The 18,898-nt window shown below is 40.6% G+C and overlaps 1 protein-coding gene across 1 annotated transcript in view; it reads right to left on the bottom strand.

Annotated features, from left to right (window-relative positions):
- LOC126108781 (cation-dependent mannose-6-phosphate receptor-like) overlaps positions 1 to 18,898 on the bottom strand; it is a 124,289-nt gene that overhangs the window by 72,373 nt on the left and 33,018 nt on the right. The window contains exons 2-3 of the mRNA XM_049914132.1: positions 17,924 to 18,075; positions 191 to 348 (exon numbers count right to left, since the gene is read on the bottom strand). Of these exons, the coding sequence (XP_049770089.1) occupies positions 191 to 348; positions 17,924 to 18,075 (310 nt within the window). The remainder of the gene's footprint in view (positions 1 to 190; positions 349 to 17,923; positions 18,076 to 18,898) is intronic.

Here is an 18,898-nt window from a genome sequence, read left to right as displayed (position 1 = left end):
AATTAAATCAATTAGCATTTTATATTAGGGGATATGGGGACTTCTCACCCACTCCACACACACACACACACACACACACACACACACACACACACACACACACACACACACACACACACTTGTTTTTGAAACAGCCTGTCTGTAGGAGCTCTCCCAATGTAGATTCATAACAGGGAACTACGATACTTACCAGTTAGCGCTAGGTGGCTGCAATTCCTCCGTCCGTATACGGTTGCCTTCTTGCTGCCAGAGACTGGTATCGCCTCCACACTGGCGTTTAAGTCCCGCGGTGTCACGTTGCAGCACACACAAATGCTGTACTTCACACTGTCGTGGGTGATCGCATACCTGCGGCGAGACAGATGGGACATCAGATTGGGGAGACGAAGACAGTCATTCCGTAAGCTATACACTGTAGGTACTACTTCTTGAATATGATGTGAAAGGAGCCAGCATACAAGCTACCATCCCATGATTTGTTTTTGTTCATAGCTGCATTACTAGATAGCAAAGTTACTTAAAGTTACTAAACATGATAAATTAGTCTTTTATCAGATTTGATTCTGAAAGGAAACAGTTGTGCCCAGCGACTATTCATTTCGAGTAGTAAAGGATGCCGCAATCAGTCGCAACAATGTTTATTTCATATCTAGTGTGAACTCTACCCCTACCCCTACATCTACATCCATACTCCGCAAGCCACCTGACGGTGTGTGGCGGAGGGTACCTAGAGTATCTCTATCGGTTCTCCCCTCTATTCCAGTCTCGTATTGTTTGTGGAAAGGAAGATTGTCGGTATACCTCTGTGTGGGCTCTAATCTCTCTGATTTTATCCTCACGGTCTCTTCGCGAGATATATGTAGGAGGGAGCAATATACTGCTCGACTCCTCGGTGAAGGTATGTTCTCGAAACTTCAACAAAAGCCCGTACCGAGCTACTGAGCATCTCTCCTGCAGAGTCTTCCACTGTAGTTCATCTATCATTTCCGTAACGCTTTCGCAATTACTAAATGATCCTGTAACGAAGCGCGCTGCTCTCCGTTCGGTCTTCTCTCTCTCTTCTATCAACCCTATCTGGTACGGATCCCACACTGCTGAGCAGTATTCAAGCAGTGGGCAAACAAGTGTACCGTAACCTACTTCCTTTGTTTTCGGATTGCATTGCCTTAGGATTCTTCCAATGAATCTCAGTCTGGCATCTGCTTTACCGACGATCAACTTTATATGATCATTCCATTTTAAATCACTCCTAATGCGTACTCCCAGATAATTTATGGAATTAACTGCTTCCAGTTGCTGACCTGCTATCTTGTAGCTAAATGATAAGGGATCTTTCTTTCTATGTATTCGCAGCGCATTACACTTGTCTACATTGAGATTCAATTGCCATTCCCTGCACCATGCGTCAATTCGTTGCAGATCCTCCTGCATTTCAGTACAATTTTCCATTGTTACAAACTCTCGAAACACCACACCTGACGTGATGAGTCCAGTTGGGACTATGTGCTTATATTATTCCGCTCAAATATTACAACCCTGCATCTGTCTTAGCCTCTTCAACAATTTTCCTTCATTCTGCCCACTCTAATGGAGTTCTCTACCATCCCCTAACTCTGAGAGGTTAATATCCGCTTCCACATCATTTATACACCGCTTTCATGGCCTTTCTCTCTGTCTTCTTCCAGTTGGCCTACATTCAAAAGCCTCCTACTTGTTTGTCCAGCATCCATCCTGAGGACGGGTCCAAGTTAGGCTATTCTCCTATTATTTATTGTTCATACAACATCAGCTCCTTGTATGAGGCAATCCAGCTCCGTGTTCGTTCTAGATATCCAGAAAACAATGTTATCCTGAACTGTCCCATAGATCTTGCACAGAATCCTGCATTCAAATATCCTGAGCTGCTGCTCATAAGCTTTCAGGTGTTCATGTATCAGATTCACAGATTACAACTGGCCTGATCATGACCTTATAAATTTGAAGTTTCAGAGGCCAAAAGTTTCTTAAACACACAGAAGCATCTATTGCCACAGAATGTGTTGTTTTATTTTAGTTGGCATGGAATTTGTCCTACTAACATTAGATCCCCAATAATCAAAGTTCTGCACATTTTTTTAAAATTGAAACCAGCTGCTGATAGTTTATTCAAGTTGTTATTTCTCAAATTGGTAAGATTCATGTATTTAGTCTTCTTTCCATTTTCCCTAGATAGTGAGACTTCTTTCAGCTCACATATTATTCTCTCTAGTGAAGCTCTTCTTCTGATAATAACTGCTCCATTATCAGCACAGGCACATACATACACTAAGTGATCAAAAGTATCCAGACACCCCCAAAAACATACATTTTTCATATTAGGTGCATTTTGCTGCCAGGTACTCCATATCAGCGACCTCAGTAGTCATTAGTCATTGTGAGAGAGCATAATCGGGCGCTCTGTGGAACTCACGGACTTTGAATGCGGTCAAGTGATTGGGTGTCACTTGTGTCATACGTCTGCGCGAGAGATTTCCACACTGCTAAACATCCCTAGGTCCACTGTTTCCGATGTGATAGTGAAGTGGAAACGTGAAGGGACGTGTACAGCACAAAAGTGTACAGGCCAACCAAGCCTGTTGACTGACAAGAGATCGCTGACAGTTGAAGAGGGTCGTAATGTGTAACTATCCAGTCTTGTCACACAGGAATTCCAAACTGCATCAGGATCCACTGCAAGTACTATGACAATTAGGTGAGAGGTGAGAAAACTTGGATTTCATGGTTGAGCGGCTGCTCATAAGCCACATATCATGCCAGTAAATGCCAACGACACCTCGCTTGGTGTACGGAGTGTAAACATTGGACAGCTGAACAGTGGAAAAATGTTGTGTGGAATGATGAATCACGGTACACAATGTGGCGATCCGATGGCAGGGTGTGGGTATGGCGAACGACCACTGAACGTCATCTGCCAGTCTGTGTGTAATACCAACAGTAAAATTCGGAGGCAGTGGTGCTACGGTGCAGTCATGTTTTTCATGGAGGGGGCTTGCACCCCTTGTTTTGCATGGCACTATCACAGCACACCAAGAGATGAATACACTAAACAGATTCAGAAAAGGATGTAAGTTGCAGTAGGTACTGGGATATGAAGAAGCTTGCACAGGATAGAGTAGCATGGAGAGCTGCATCAAACCAGTCTCAGGACTGAAGACCACAACAAAAACAACATCACAGCACAGGCCTACATTGATGTTTTAAGCACCTTCTTGCTTCCCACTGTTGAAGACTAATTCAGGGATGGTGACTGCATCTTTCAACACGATCAAGCATCTCTTCATAATGCAAGGCCTGTGGCAGAATGGTTACATGTCAATAACATCCCTATAATGGATTGGCCTGCACCAAGTCCTGACCGAATCCTATAGAACACCTTTGGGATGTTTTGGAATGCCGACTTCGTGCCAGGCCTCACCAGCAGACATCGATACCTCTCCCCAGTGCAGCACTCTGTGAAGAATGGGCTGCCATTCCTCAAGAAACTTGAAACATTGAAAGTATGCCTGCAAGAGTGGTAGCTGCCACCAAGGCTACAGGTGGGCCAACACCATACTGAATTCCAGCACTACCGACGGAGAGCGCCGCGAACTTTTGAGTCATTTTCAGCCAGGCGTCTGGATAGTTTTGATCACATAGTGTGTCGTGGCTGACTCTGTGTGTGTGTGTGTGTGTGTGTGTGTGTGTGTGTGTGTGTGTGTGTGTGTGTGTGTGTGTGTAACCAGGTATTTGAAGGTTTTGAATGACTATTCAAGAGTCAGATTAAAAAGCAGTGTGAAAAGGGTATTACCTTGTCTGTCTCCTTTACTAATGATAAACCATTTACTGGCTTCTCCATCCACTCGCACTGCAGACTTGGCACCAGCCAATGTTGCTTGGATAAGTGAAACATACTTAGATGGTATACCAAGCAGTAGCAAATCATTTTGCATTTCTGCCCTATCAAGACTATCGAAGGCCTGTTTGAAATCTACAAAGAGATTGTAAAGCTCAATACTACGCTCATTTGCCTTAGTACAAATATCTGATCTGTTGTTGACCCATGAGACTGAAATCCACACTGATATTCTCCATAATCTCTTCTGCATATGGAACTAGCCTGTTGTAAACAATACTAGAAAGTATCTTACAGGTTACATTCAGCACAGTAATTCAAAGAATTTCTTATGGATTAGAAAAATTTCTGGGATTCTTCCCAGATTCCATATCAGTTTTTTAAGTTTGTTGTTTTGATTGTTGTTGTGTTGTCTTCAGTCCTGAGACTGGTTTGATGCAGCTCTCCATGCTACTCTATCCTGTGCAAGCTTCTTCATCTCCCAGTACCTACTGCAACCTACATCCTTCTGAATCTGCTTAGTGTAGTCATCTCTTGGTCTCCCTCTACGATTTTTACCCTCCACGCTGCCCTCCAATGCTAAATTGGTGACCCCTTCATGCCCCAGAAAATGTCCTACCAACCGATCCATTCTTCTAGTCAAGTTGTGCCACAAACTTCTCTTCTCCCCAATCCTATTCAATACCTCCTCATTAGTTATGTGAACTACCCATCTAATTTTCAGCATTCTTCTGTAGCACGACATTTTGAAAGCTTCTTTTCTCTTCTTGTCCAAACTATTTATCGTCCATGTTTCACTTCCATACATGGCTACACTCCATACAAATACTTTCAGAAACAACTTCCTGACACTTAAATTTATACTCGATGTTAACAAATTCCTCTTCTTCAGAAACGCTTTCCTTGCCATTGCCAGTCTACATTTTATATCCTCTCTACTTCGACCATCATCTGTTATTTTGCTCCCAAAATAGCAAAACTCATTTACTACTTTAAGCGTCTCGTTTCCTAATCTAATTCCTGCAGCATCACCCGATTTAATTCGACTACATTCCATTATTCTCATTTTGCTTTTGTTGATGTTCATCTTATATCCTCCTTTCAAGATATTGTCCAATCTGTTCAGCTGCTCTTCCAAGTCCTTTGCTGTCTCTGACAGAATTACAGTGTCATCAGCGAACCTCAAAATTTTTATTTCTTCTCCATGGATTTTAATACCTACTACAAATTTTTCTTTCGTTTCCTACTGCTTGCTCAATATACAGATTGAATAACATCGGGGAGAAGCGACAACCCTGTCTCACTCTCTTCCCAACCACTGCTTCCCTTTCATGTCCCTCGACTCTTACAACTGCCATCTGGTTTCTGTACAAATTGTAAATAGCCTTTCACTCCCTGTATTTTACCCCTGCCACCTTCAGAATTTGAAAGAGAGTATTCCAGTCAACATTGTCAAAAGCTTTCTCCAAGTCTACAAATGCTAGACACGTAGGCTTGCCTTTCCTTAATCTATTTTCTAAGATAAGTCCTAGTGTCAGTATGGCCTCATGTGTTCCCATATTTCTATGGAATCCAAACTGATCTTCCCCGAGGTCGGCTTCTACCAGTTTTTCCATTCGTGACTTATTAAACTGATAGTTCGGTAATTTTCACATCTGTCAATGCCTGCTTTCTTTGGGATTGGAATTATTATATTCTTCTTGAAGTCTGAGGGTATTTGGCCTGTCTCATAAATTTTGCTCACCAGATGGTAGAGTTTTGTCAGGACCGGCTCTCCTAAGGCTGTCAGTAGTTCTAATTTAATGTTGTCTACTCCCGGGGCCTTGTTTCAACTTAGGTCTTGCAGTGCTCTGTCAAACTCTTCACACAGTATCATATCTCCCATTTCATCTTCATCTACATCCTCTTCCATTTCTATAACATTGCCCTCATGTACATCGCCCTTGTATAGACCCTTTATGTACTCCTTCCACCTTTCTGCTTTCCCTTCTTTGCTTAGAACTGGGTTTCCATCTGAGCTCTTGATATTCATACAAGTCGTTCTCTTTTCTCCAAAGGTCTCTTTAATTTTCCTGTACACAGTATCTATCTTACCCCTAGTGAGATAAGCCTCTACATCCTTACATTTGTCCTCTAGCCATGCCTGCTTAGCCATTTTGCATTTCCTGTCAATCTCATTTTTGTGATGATTGTATTCCTTTTTGCCTGCTTTATTTACTGCATTTTTATATTTTCTCCTTTCATCAATTAAATTCAATATGTTGTTTTGCTTATAGAGACCAATTCACCATTTTTAACAGTTCTGGTGTTATTCCATCAGTTTCTGGTGCTTTGCAGTTTTTTTAGATACTGCACTGTGTCCTGTAACTCCTCTAATGTGGGTCCTTTTATCACTGGATCTGCAGTTTAGTAGAGTAGCTGCACATTTCTGCTAGGATTGTCGAAAAGTATTCTATATATCTATCAAAATCATCTTGTTTATCTGTCAACAAATCCTCCTCTTTCCCTTACATGCTGTTATTTGCCATCTATATTCTTGAGTTGCTTCTATAATTTTATTACAAAACTTTCTGCTCTCATTCCTTGATAGTGCTCTTCTATCTCCTCTACCTTTCTCCTTTTGGCTTCCACTTTTTTCCCTACATACCCTTGCTGCCTCTATTCTCTTTCCATTATATAATGCCTGATTTGATCTTGTATTTTGCTGTAAGCACTTCAGTCTTGCTTCCTTTTTCTTTTCACCACCTGTCTCCATTCATCATACCTGTCTTCATGTATTAGTCTCCTTCTTTCCCTCAGTATTTCATGTGCTGTTGTCAGAATGGCATTTTTAATTGAGTTCCATTCTTTGCCTATATGGTCTTCCCAATCTTTTGTTTGCAGCTCCTGTCTCAATCTGTTCTGACACTCTTTCAGTTGTTCTACATTCCATTTCTTTACACTGGAACTTCAGGGTGACACACGGGAGACGGACGGTTTTTAATGAAATAGTACTCAGCCAACTTTAAAATTAATGCATGTTTATTTACACAAAATCAAAGCTCATTATTTGCCATTTTAGTTAACAAAGTTATTTGTGAAAAATAATGTCGTCAAGGTGATATCCGTCATTTCGAATGAAGGACTCTAGTCTCCCCTCAAAATCCTCCATCACACGGACTAAAATCTCTGCAGGGATGGCAGCAATTTCTTGAATGACTGCATTCTTCAACTCGACTAAATTTCGTGGTTTGTGGTTATAGACACAGTTCTTAAGGTACCCCTACAGAAAAAGGCCACATACTGACAAGTCGGGAGGCCAAGGAACATTGAGATAATGCGGGCAGGAAACGTGCGTGTAAGAAATGTCATTGAAGTGTTCGCGGTGTGCGATGTTGCCCCATCCTGCTGGAACCAAATGCGTTTTAAAGGGATTTGTTGTCTTCTTATTTCTGGTTTCAAGAATGTTTCAAGCATACGAATGTAACGAACCGAATTAACAGTAACTGTGGCCCCGTTCTCTTTTTTTTTTTTTTAAAGAGAGACAGAGAGAGAGAGAGAGAGAGAGAGAGAGAGAGAGAGAGAGAGAGAGAGAGTCCAATAATGCCAACAGAGCCAAAAGCACACCAGACTGTTACTTTTTCTGAGTGAAGAGGACGCCGGTGGATAATGTGTGGATGCTCTGGAGCCCAGTAACGTAGGTTTTGCTTATTCACGGTCCCGTTTAAATGAAAATGAGCTTCATCGTTCATCAATAAAATTTCATTTTCATTCAATGCCAAAATCACTTGCATTCTGTAAGCGAAGTCTTCTCGTACTGCAAAATCAGTTTCCTTAAGTTGTTGGACCATATCGACCGACATTAAACCGCGCACGAAACAATCGCTGGGTAGCAATGATAGACTCACATCTTTTCACAAAACTATCACAGACAAACACTCGACGTTGCAAGTCCCACTGCTCCGTAGTAACTGAGTAAATGAAATGGCGTCTCGTGTGGATCAGAACTATCCCCACCACGACCACCTCCCACCACCGCGCCCTCAGTACTACGCAGTTCAAAACCGTCATCTCCTGTGTGTCACCCTGTATTTCCTTTGACAGTCATAGTAAGTTTCTCCCACAGTTTGGTTCAAACTAGATAATTGTCAGAATCTGAATCAGCTCCTCTGAAAGTGCACAAATTTTTCACATCAGATGCCCTCTTCGATACCAGTATATGTTCTATTTGGTTTGTTCATTTATTCTTGGTATTTCCCAGGTCCCTTTGTAGATATTTTTCCTTGGGAAACAGGTACTTACTGCCTTTAATCTATTCACAGAAGCAAACTGGGCAACCCTCATACCATTATTACTACTTTCATCCTGCAGACTTTCCTTATCAAATGTGCTTCTGAAAACCTCTTCTTTGCCGAGTTTGGCATAACAGTCGTCAAGGTCTATTTTGGAGTCATATATGGGTATTCTACCACAAACTACCTTCAGATGAGCATAGAAATCATCTGCCTTGAGTAGTCCACGTTTTAACTTACATTTATTGCAGTGATGGTGGCCACACAGTGATCAAAATCTAGGTATGCAATGAAGATAATTTGTGACTGATTTCTGTTCCCTTTACTACTCGAATTAGTCCTCTGACATTTATTTTGATATAAATCGCCTTTTCTTTTACCGCATATTTATCCCTTCTCGATGAAGGTCCACTTTCTGAAGGATTTGGCAAATTTTATTTTATAATTTAAATCCACGGCCAGGAGCTCTCACAAATTTAACTACAAGCTAAATACCGTATTAACTCAAATCTAAGCCGCACTCCAATCTAAGCCGCACCTGAAATTCGAGACTCGAAATTCAAGGGGAGAGAAAAGTTTTAGACCGCACCTCCAAATCGAAACAAAGTTGGTCCATTGTAACACGAGACACAATTTAGATCGAATGCATGAAGATACAGCTACAGTAGTTTGGTTCGAGTCATAAGCTTAACAGTTAAGCTTTACCAAGTAGTCACTGCTATGTGTCAAACACTCTGTCCTAATTTGTACGGGTACCTTTCCCTTTTCATGTGCTTTGTCTGGTTTGAATCAACTGCTTTTTTTACTTTGATATGGTAAGTGCTGTTCTCTTTGTTATAGGTGTTTATGTCACTCTAAACTGAAAATGCATTGTTTGTCGCATTCTGATGATGAGTATTTACGACCTGTTACCGCTCGCGGCATGGCTTGCTTTCGCGCGCGCTACCGCAGCTTACAATTAAAAAAAGAGAGGAATTGTCTCATTAGCGAAACAATGGCGACAGACTGCTATTTGTTGTTACTTACACTGCTGCTTTCTTCGATAATGATCAACAAGAACCAAATAATAGACTGCGTATGATGGAAGATGTTCTGAACAAAAGTTTAGCAAAAATGTTTCTCCGTTTGGAAATCTTTGCTGATGCCTCTTTAGTACATTACATTCTGCACAGAAATTAGAGTCATCTTAGATTTAAAAATCTAGTCAGTTGTCGTGCTTAATTTCTGACTGTATCACTATTCAGCATAAGAATAATACGAATATAAACATGACACGATATGTATATTCTTCCGTGTTTGCTGTTGTCTCACTCTAGTTTTGTAGTTTATTAAGCAGACAGGATTTAAATGAGATAGCAGCAAACACGAAAGAATACACGGCATAATGTTTACATTCTTCTACCTTTTCTTTTAATTTATTTACTGACACAGAGTTTTTGGCGCCAGTATTTATCTTTGTGCCTGAAAAGCATGCCTGTGTAGTGCTACATATATATTCGACGGCAGAAGTTAGTTGTGGCGGCACCTACCAACATTTTTTAGAACTTCCGCTTATTTTGCACTCGATTGTAAGCCGCAAGTGGATTACAAAAACTGGGAAAAAAGTGCGGGTTAGATTCGAGTAAATACGATATTTGTTTTACTAAAACATGCGAGCCAGTGGTGTTTACACAAGAGGAGAAGTTGCCCACAAAATGATTTCAAATTACAGGAGAGATGTTCAATAAGTAATAGAACACATTTTTTCTGATGGCTGGCTGGTTTTATTCACGATTCCAACACACCATATTATTCCCCACTCTTTTGGCTACAAAACCCTGCTTTTCAAAATAATCTCTGTTCTATGTGACAGTCTTATGCCACCTCACTGGGAAGGCCTGTACGTCCACATGATACCACCCTTCTGGTCGATATCAGAGCAGACGTCTTGCTGCATCAATAACTCCCCACAGTCCACATACTGCTTCTCGTAGAGTGCGTTCCTTCATCGGGCCTGACAGGTCGGAAAGTGCGAGCTCCACGCTGTAGGGTGGATGAGGAAGAGGTTCTTCGGGCTCCTCTCAGGTAAATAGACTTGGGTAATGCATTGCACTCTCATGGAAAAGGAGTTCATTTGCATTTTTGTGGCGACAAACACACTGAAGCTGCTTCTTCAGTTTCCTGAGGGTAGCACAATACACTTCGGAGCAGATTGTTAAACCACGAGGGAGGACATTAAACAGAATAATCCCTTTTCAGACTCTCAGAAGACCGATGCCACGACTATATACCACCTCAGGGTGCGACTCAGAACTTTTTCTTACGAGGAGAGGTTCTGTGGCGAAACTCCAAGCATCGCAATTTTGTTTCCAGATGAAAGTCGTGAACCCACATTTCATTACCTGTGATGATGCTTCACAAAAGAATAGTCACAGACAAGCTATTGTGCACAGCTGATCCTCCGTCAACAGACACCTCACCCGACAACTCACTGTGTGTGTGTGTGTGTGTGTGTGTGTGTGTGTGTGTGTGTGTGTGTGTGTGTGTGTGTGTGTGTGTTTTTTTTTTTTTTTTCCCCTTCTCCATTCTGAGGTCCCTGTAAATATTCCACAACTGCCAACATATATCAGAAAAGCTCTGGTTACCTGCCATGTGACAGATCTCTGCTCCGAATGCACCTCCGTTACAGACGCCAATTCGAAGGCAACGTATAGCACTGCCACCTGTCTGAACTTCGTGCAAATATAAGGCTGCAGCTGGAATATTCCACAATGTCCTACAACAAATTCCATATTTTTTCAACCAAAATTGTCTGAGAAAATAACTTTGTTGCATTACTTACTGAACACTCCTCGTATTTTCAATCTGCCAGACATTTTATGTAACTGGGCAAATGATCACAGACTGCCTGCTTTCTGAACTCCTGCATTACCTACTAACAGTTTTGTTAATGTGCAGTTTTCCCTTCTGGTGTTTCGGCTGAGGACACTACTATTCTTCTGTGATGGATTAATTATGACAAATTTCGTCAGTGGATATCTAAAGCTCCCTCTAGCGCCCTGTTTAGCCATTCAGTACTGACTGGAGGTCGCGTCATCCTCTGTATTACGGCACTGCTTAAATGCGGTACAGAGGGGAATGGAGTCAGCACACCACTCTCCCAGCTGTTGTCAGCTTCTCATACCTTGTACCCACTACTTCTCACTCAAGTAGCTCCTCAAATAGCATCACGAGGCTGGCAACGGGACGTTTCACGGTAGGGAGCTTAGCGAAGTGAGCAATGCACGTAGGTGAAATCCTAAACGAGAGACTTCCTAACCAAGAATACAACTGGCCAGCTGCAACCTAAAATAGCGTCATCCCATCGGTTTCCTGATTAGAATAGGACCATACGATTCATAACAACAATTACGCACAGGCACTTCCAATTGTACCAAAGTCCCAACTCACCTACTCCGAATAGGACTGAAGGAATCTCAATTATGTGATTTATGTGAATGAAGGAGGAGACGTGAATCATCTACTGTTCTGGGGTACTTGATACAAGATAGCAAAAATCCTTTATCAGTGCACTGGTTAATACAAAGATTCCTCTTCCAACATCAGCCGCAGTGCTGTCAAACCAAAAAAATGTGCAGCAGTTTTAAATGTTATGTTCGAACACTCAGAAACATGTGACCTCACAATCTAGACACACTGTGTACATGATGTGTGGATTTATGCTAGTTAATGTTTTCTTTTTTTATTTTATTATTGTAGTATAATTACTTTACGAGTAGGTTACAGTGGTGACATGTATCAATGATTTTTTCACACCCTAAATATTTTTATGAACAATTATTCACAAAGTGTATAGTAGAATAACCATTAAGAAAGATAATTAGTAAATCTGATGGATGACTGTTCAATGATCAAACGTCAAATAATAAAAAAAGAAAGAACAACAAACAAAAATTAAAAAATAAATAAAATTAAAAAAGGGGCCAGTTGTATGGTACAACATTTGGGTCATCGATTTTGATCAAGTTTTGCAAAAACGTTCTATTTTGCAAATAAAGGGGCACATATTTCGTCTTTTTGCTAGACACTCCCTAGTTTTTGAAAAAAAATCAAGGTCTAAGTTGATGGCAGGAAATCATATTTTCAATGCCATATATTGAAATATCATCTAAAAACAAATATTTTTTTATTAATGTAATATGGGACCCAAAGTTAACAATGTTCGAATTATTAATGTTTTTGTGTTTCCATGCTGTTACTGGGGTGCCCGTCATTTTAGGCGTCTAGCAGAGCAACGACAGTCATCGAGTAGCCAGGGTACTGGACTAACAAACTGATGGCCCGTGTTATTCTTGTTCGTATTTTTTACTGTTACATTTCTCGCACTGTGCGCAACACACACCTTTGCACTGACATATTGTTTGTTTAAAACATACCTGATTCAAGTCACAAATACCGATCAATCTAATTTTGTAATTCTTTGCTCTGCTGTGATGTAACATGATTTTGCAGTCATACAATCAAATTGTTCACCTGTCCGAAAACGTATATGTCACACAGTTGACAAAGCGTGATACATTTTGGGGTATCACTGTCACGAACAGGTCGGCTGAGCATTATCAACTACAAAAGTCCTATTCTAGCCCGTCACATATCACAATGAAAATAACTGTCAATAAATTACACAGGATGAATTACCTAAAACTTGCACCACAAATATTGCGGAAATGGAAAGAGCTACTGACGTTTGGTTTTCACAAAATGGACTGGTAGTCATGGGTTCATGTCGTAAGCCAGTCAACAGATTGTAATAATACTTAGAAAGTGCATTTATGTGCAAAGACACAGTTTTGTTAATGGAACAATGCCTATTGACATTAACAAACTAAAAGTAGGGTAAATTACAATGCCAGTGGTGTTTGTTGCACAATTCTACTGCGAGTCATTTACGAGTATTCGTATTTTGAAAAGTTTCCATGCTGACACTTGTTTGTGCCATTCAACCTGTGCAGTTGGTAGATACGATGTTGTGTTTGCCTACAGTGTGCTTGCGTTTTCCTTAAGTTCACTGCGACTTGTTAGTCAGTCCAAGCAGTTGGTCACGAGTAGCTGATGGGATTTACCAATGCAGAAAAAGCTGACATACTCACGAGATATGGAGAGTGTAGGAAGAATACAGTTCATTCTTGTATGGTGTATGCAGCAAGATATCCCAATAGATGTCAACCATAACAACAATTATTTAATAACCTCTTCAACCAGTTACGTGAAAGTGGCACCGTAAACACCTAGACAACATAACAGAAGGAAACAAGTGACGACAAAATTATTGTTCTTGCTACTGTTGCAGTTGATCCGCAGATTAGCTCCCGCGCAATCACAGGAGGAAGGGGCATGAGTCGAGCTAGTGTCCTACACATTCTGAGTCGAGCTAGTGTCCTACACATTCTTCATTGACATACGTTCCATCCTTATCACAGGAATCATCTTAACTTCTGCACATGGGCATTAAGACAGTATACCCCAGATGCATCATGCATCTTGTTTAGTGATGAAACCACATTTAGCAATTATGGCCAGGTAAACTGCCGAGACATGCACTATCGGTCTTTGACAGTCCCCACTGGCTTTGTTAGGTGGAACATCAGCATCCACGGAATGCAAGCGTGTGGTGTGGGATAGTGAACCATCAGTTCATGGGCCTGTTTTTCATAGAACAGGGTGTATACATCGACAAGGAAAAAAGATTCCCGGACTTTTCCCGGATTTCCCGGTTGAAAATACACTTTCTCCGGGTTGAAAATACACTTTTTCAGTGTTATCTGACAGTATACTTTTCCTCGGCACTGTAAAACTTGTCAATCCTTAGACTGTTTATGGTTTTCTACACAGACGTAGAATTTGCCGGCACTTTAGCAAACGAAACCCAGGGGGGAAAAAAACATGTTTTGGAAAGATCTTTGATGTGCACCAACATGTACGCTGCATTTTTCCTTGTTACGGAGGTATAAATTCGAATTCCACCACACACTGCTTATTACTTTCCGAAGCAATGAAATCGAGATTGCGACGCGCTTTTGTAAGCCAGTCATAGCTCATGTCACGTGATCTCGCCAGCTGATGACAGCATAGGACACGTGATGTAGTTAACAATAGCAAGATCACTCTTAAGTAGCGCGAACACACAAAAAAGAAAAGTTAATGGTGGAAATTAATAGACATAGTGTGACTACAAGAAAAACAAAGCTTTCACAAATAATATTCGTCTCAAAGATTAATAAGCTGCAAGAGAAGCTAAGCTTCCACATATAATGCTGATCTTTTTGCGCTTGTTACACTTTAAGATACATCACACAAATTTGCCAGTAAAATTTTTAATATCGACGTAAATATCCGATCTTCTGGGCTCGAAATTCTTCTATATGGTCGTCCTCAAAAAGTTGATTTTTGAATGAGAGTCAAACGCTCTGTGATCTAAGAAATTCATCGTACATTCTCGCACATAGTTCATCTTGCGTAAAAGGAAATTTACTTTGAAAGTAACACTTTTCAAACCATCATTCGCAGTATTTTCCTGTGACCTGTTAGAAATTGGTTCGTTTCAGCAGTTGCCAGAGAGCGCCAGGTAACAGGCGTCACTGCGCCTGCGCAGCTACGATGACGCAGGAAGCCCGCATGTCCGTACGTGTAAAACATTAAAAGATCTTGCATTATGTCATAAAAGAAACAAGACATCAAAGGATACTTCGAGAGCATCGGAATTTCGTGAACCATACTAAAATGCATGGTTCGGCTTAAAGTGCACAATCGTATGTCCAGATTCGGATGTAAATTTTCATGAGTACTAGTAATCTATTATCTCATGTTTGGTTCATAATTATGGCATAATGCCATACGAGCTAGAAGATGGAAAACGTGCACCTGAAATGCAGCGAACAGTTGAAACTAGCCAAAAGTGTGAAGTTAAAACACTTCGTTTCAAATTAATTGACTGCCTCAGCGCAAAAGATTAATAAAAGCCAAATCTCTTTAGCAAACAGACAAAAATAACTTCAAGGTTCCGCAAGGCGATTAATGCTTGACTGTCAGAAAGGTGGAAATAAAACCTGAAACTAACAACATATTTTAGCCTTCCGTAACTATGCGAACGTATTTTAATTCATTTGGTAGCTCCCAGTCAGAGAAATCCTTTTTGTTTTCATTTAACGTGAGAGCGATAATCGAAGAGGAAACAGCAAAATCACTAAACGTAAACACAGGTCACGTGGAGACTACCCACCTCCCCACAACAACTCGGAGTGCTCTGTGCATCAGCCCCGGATCTACGATTTCCGAACTGGAGCAATTTAGATGGTGGCGCCCAGCCACACTACTGTAACCAGAGGCAGGAGAAGGTACTACTCACACGCCACTCAACTGCTCAAATGAATCTAATGTAAACAGCTGTCACGTCACGCTCATCGGAGGCAATTGGTTGTTAGGAAGCACTGCATATTCTTCCTAAAGCCTTTGACACACTTTGGTTGGCAGACGCTTGTATGAGCACAGTGTTTTGTTGTTGTATATGGCGCATTTCCTTTGCGACTTAAGTCTTATTTTTGTTTTTTTCTTCTTTTTTTTTCTCTCGTTCATGTTTTCTTGCTGCAGTATTATTCTGCAAAAGCGGAATACAGTAATATCCTTCATTAGAGTATTGGTTATTACCAGCCAGAATCACAAAAATATAACTGGTAACTAAAACAATGAAAAATTCCCGGGTTTTTCCCGGTTTTCTCCCAGACGAAAAAATTCCCGAGTTTTTCCCAGATCTCCCGGGTTGTATACACCCTGATAGAAGGAACGCTGAATGCGCACAAGTATCATAGCCTCCTAACAGATTATCTTCCACGGATGCTAGGAGACATTCCTCTGCAGACTAGGAGGAATCTGTGGTACAAACATGATTGCTGTCCACCCTATAGCGCACAAAGCACTACAGCATGTATTCGTGAATTGTTTCCAAATCGTAATTTCATAACTAAAGGTGCACATATCCAGAAAATTTACAGAAAATTTCATCAAAAGAAAAAGAGTGAGCCGCAGAACCGTGAAGAGCATTTGAGTAGTATCGTACAACAACATAATCACAGGTAGCAGCATACGGTGTAATGATATCTATTAGGGTGGTGCATAAGTTTGTTGTGTTTTTCTAAAACTTTAATAAACACAACACATACACATAACAGAGACTCTATTCATCAATAATATATTCCCTTTCACTATTTACAACAGTGTGCTAATGCTGGGGTAACTTACTGATTCCCCAATTGTAGAAGTCACGTGGTTTTTACGTGAAGAATTTTCCGAGCCGCGTTCAGAGCACATTTTCATCCAGAAAGGAAGACCCTCGAATCTGTTCGACAGAGAGTGTAAAAGGGGAAAATCTGAAAGGGCAATATAAATTGAATAAGGGGGATGTGGAATGACTTCACCACCCAACACACGTATATTGTTTTTGTCAGTCTAGCAGAATACGGGTGGGTGTTATCATGGAGTAGCATCACTTCTTGCAGTCTTCCTGTTCTCAGATTGTGTCTGTAAGATGTCTCAGTTGTTGACAATAAACGTCAGTTGTGACTGTTACACCTAAGGGAAGCAATTCGTAGTACACCACACCGTCGCTGTTCCACCAGATGTATAGCATTATCTTTTGAGGGTGTGCCCAGCTCTTCATATGGTGAGTCAGTCCTTTGTTTGGGCTCAATCATTTCTTTTCCTTATGTCAGCATGTAGGCAGCATTTCTCATAACCAGTAACGATACAAGATAGGAATGGTCAGTGTCGTTCACAAGCCAGTTGATGATGTGCAAGCAGAAATATGGCCACCCTCTGATTTATTGTCATTTTGACTTGTAGCATACAGTACCCACATACCCAATTATTGAACCTTCCTCAGTACATGAAAATGTCACACGATGGTGGATAAGATCGCAGTTCATCAGATTTGCCAGTTCTCGAGTACACTAAAGTGGATCATTGTGGGTTAATCCGTTTAAACAATCTTCATCATACTCTTAGATCTTCCAGATGTGGAGAGCCACTGATGTCAAAATGAGAAAACCATTTTCTTGCTGCGCTCTGTCCAGTGGCATTATCTGCATATGCGGTGCAAATATTTCTCGCTGTCTCCGCAGCTTTCACCTCTTTTTGACCTCAAACAGAAGAACGTTAGAAATTTCCTGATTTCTCTGATTGCCAAGTCATTTTCTAGCACCTACAGCTTCACTCACTACCTCCAAATGAGAATATGTAAACTCAAATAGCAACAGTACACTACAAATAAAAAATTACAGTCTATAAATAAACCCATAGCAACTGGAACACCAACATGCAAAACAAAAATGCTACAAACTTATGCACCGACCTAATACATTAATTAATTCAGGAATTGGAAGATCACTACTTGCCATGAAGATGACACATTAAGCAACTTAACGTGCCATCTTTCGGTAAGCAGCAATCTATCTTTACCTACATTGTTGATATTCCAACCTGGTGTTTTCATTGTTTGATATTACTTAATTTCACTGATAAATTTTTATCTTATTATGCACTGAAAAGCTACATTCTTTATGTGATATCCTTTTATGTATCTATTGGCAGTACTATACGTGTCACTTCTTGGTAATTAATGGTCAAAAGTCTCATACTTTATTAGTACTCTACCTAAATGAATGCAACTTAAACAGTTACAATGTAATGTACACAATAAAGAGTTAGAATAAAAGAGTAAAACTATGTTTTATCTGTGTAACAAACTCACCAGCTTCCCACTACCTCCGAAAAGGTTGAGATGTTTGTGTCTGCTGGCAAATCTATGTAGCACCCGGGCAGATTGATACTAGCAGACACACTGCCCCACTGAACTGATGCGGCAATGCACACCGTCGCCACTTTCAGCAGCATCTCAAACATCTGCAATTCAAAACATCGCATTCTCTAGCCATACAGAACAACAAGACATATTTGTGAAGCTCCCACGAAAGCATATAATAATAATAATAATAATAATAATAATAATAATAATAATACAGCAGTTAATAGGGTAAGGTTTCGCAGAGGTCGATCTTGGTTCGAACAGGTATGAACTTAAAAACAATTTTGCAACTGAGAAGATGTAGAAATACTTAAAAAGGCTTACGATTCAATAGACAGACAAACATTATTCCACACTTTAGAGAAGTTCAGGATTGACAGGAAAACAAGGCAACAGGCATTAACAGATACGACCTACAAAGTTAAATTCACAGGAGAAACATCAGAAGCATTTCATATCCATACTGGTGTTCGCCAAGGAGATGGATTGTTCCCCCTTCTATTTAACATGGTTCTGGAAGAAATTGTGAGGACATGGGAAAAGGAAATAAAAGGAATTCAGCTTGGGATTAAAAAAGACCAGAGAATGTGAAGTGTCCGGCTTTCGCGGACAATCTTGCCATTCTAACGAACAATAGAGAGGAAGCCAAACTTGCATTGGAGAAACTACATGAAATCTCACAGAAAACTGGGCTACAAATCTCCTACGAGAAAATACAGTACGTGGAAAACAAACCTGTAGATAATTCCTACTCAATATGGGAAAGTGGCGCAAGTTGCCCACTTCAGATATGTGGGTGAGATAATACAACAATCAGGACTGAACTCAGTAGCCAATGAAGATAGAATCTCCAGATTACAAAAAAAATGGTTCAAATGGCTGTGAGCACTATAGGACTTAACATCGATGGTCTTCAGTCCC

The sequence above is a fragment of the Schistocerca cancellata genome, chromosome 11 (genome assembly GCF_023864275.1).
Source record: "Schistocerca cancellata isolate TAMUIC-IGC-003103 chromosome 11, iqSchCanc2.1, whole genome shotgun sequence".
Classification (NCBI taxonomy): domain Eukaryota; kingdom Metazoa; phylum Arthropoda; class Insecta; order Orthoptera; family Acrididae; genus Schistocerca; species Schistocerca cancellata.
Note: the sequence above shows the minus strand (reverse complement) of the source record. Positions and strands in the feature narration are given on the sequence as shown.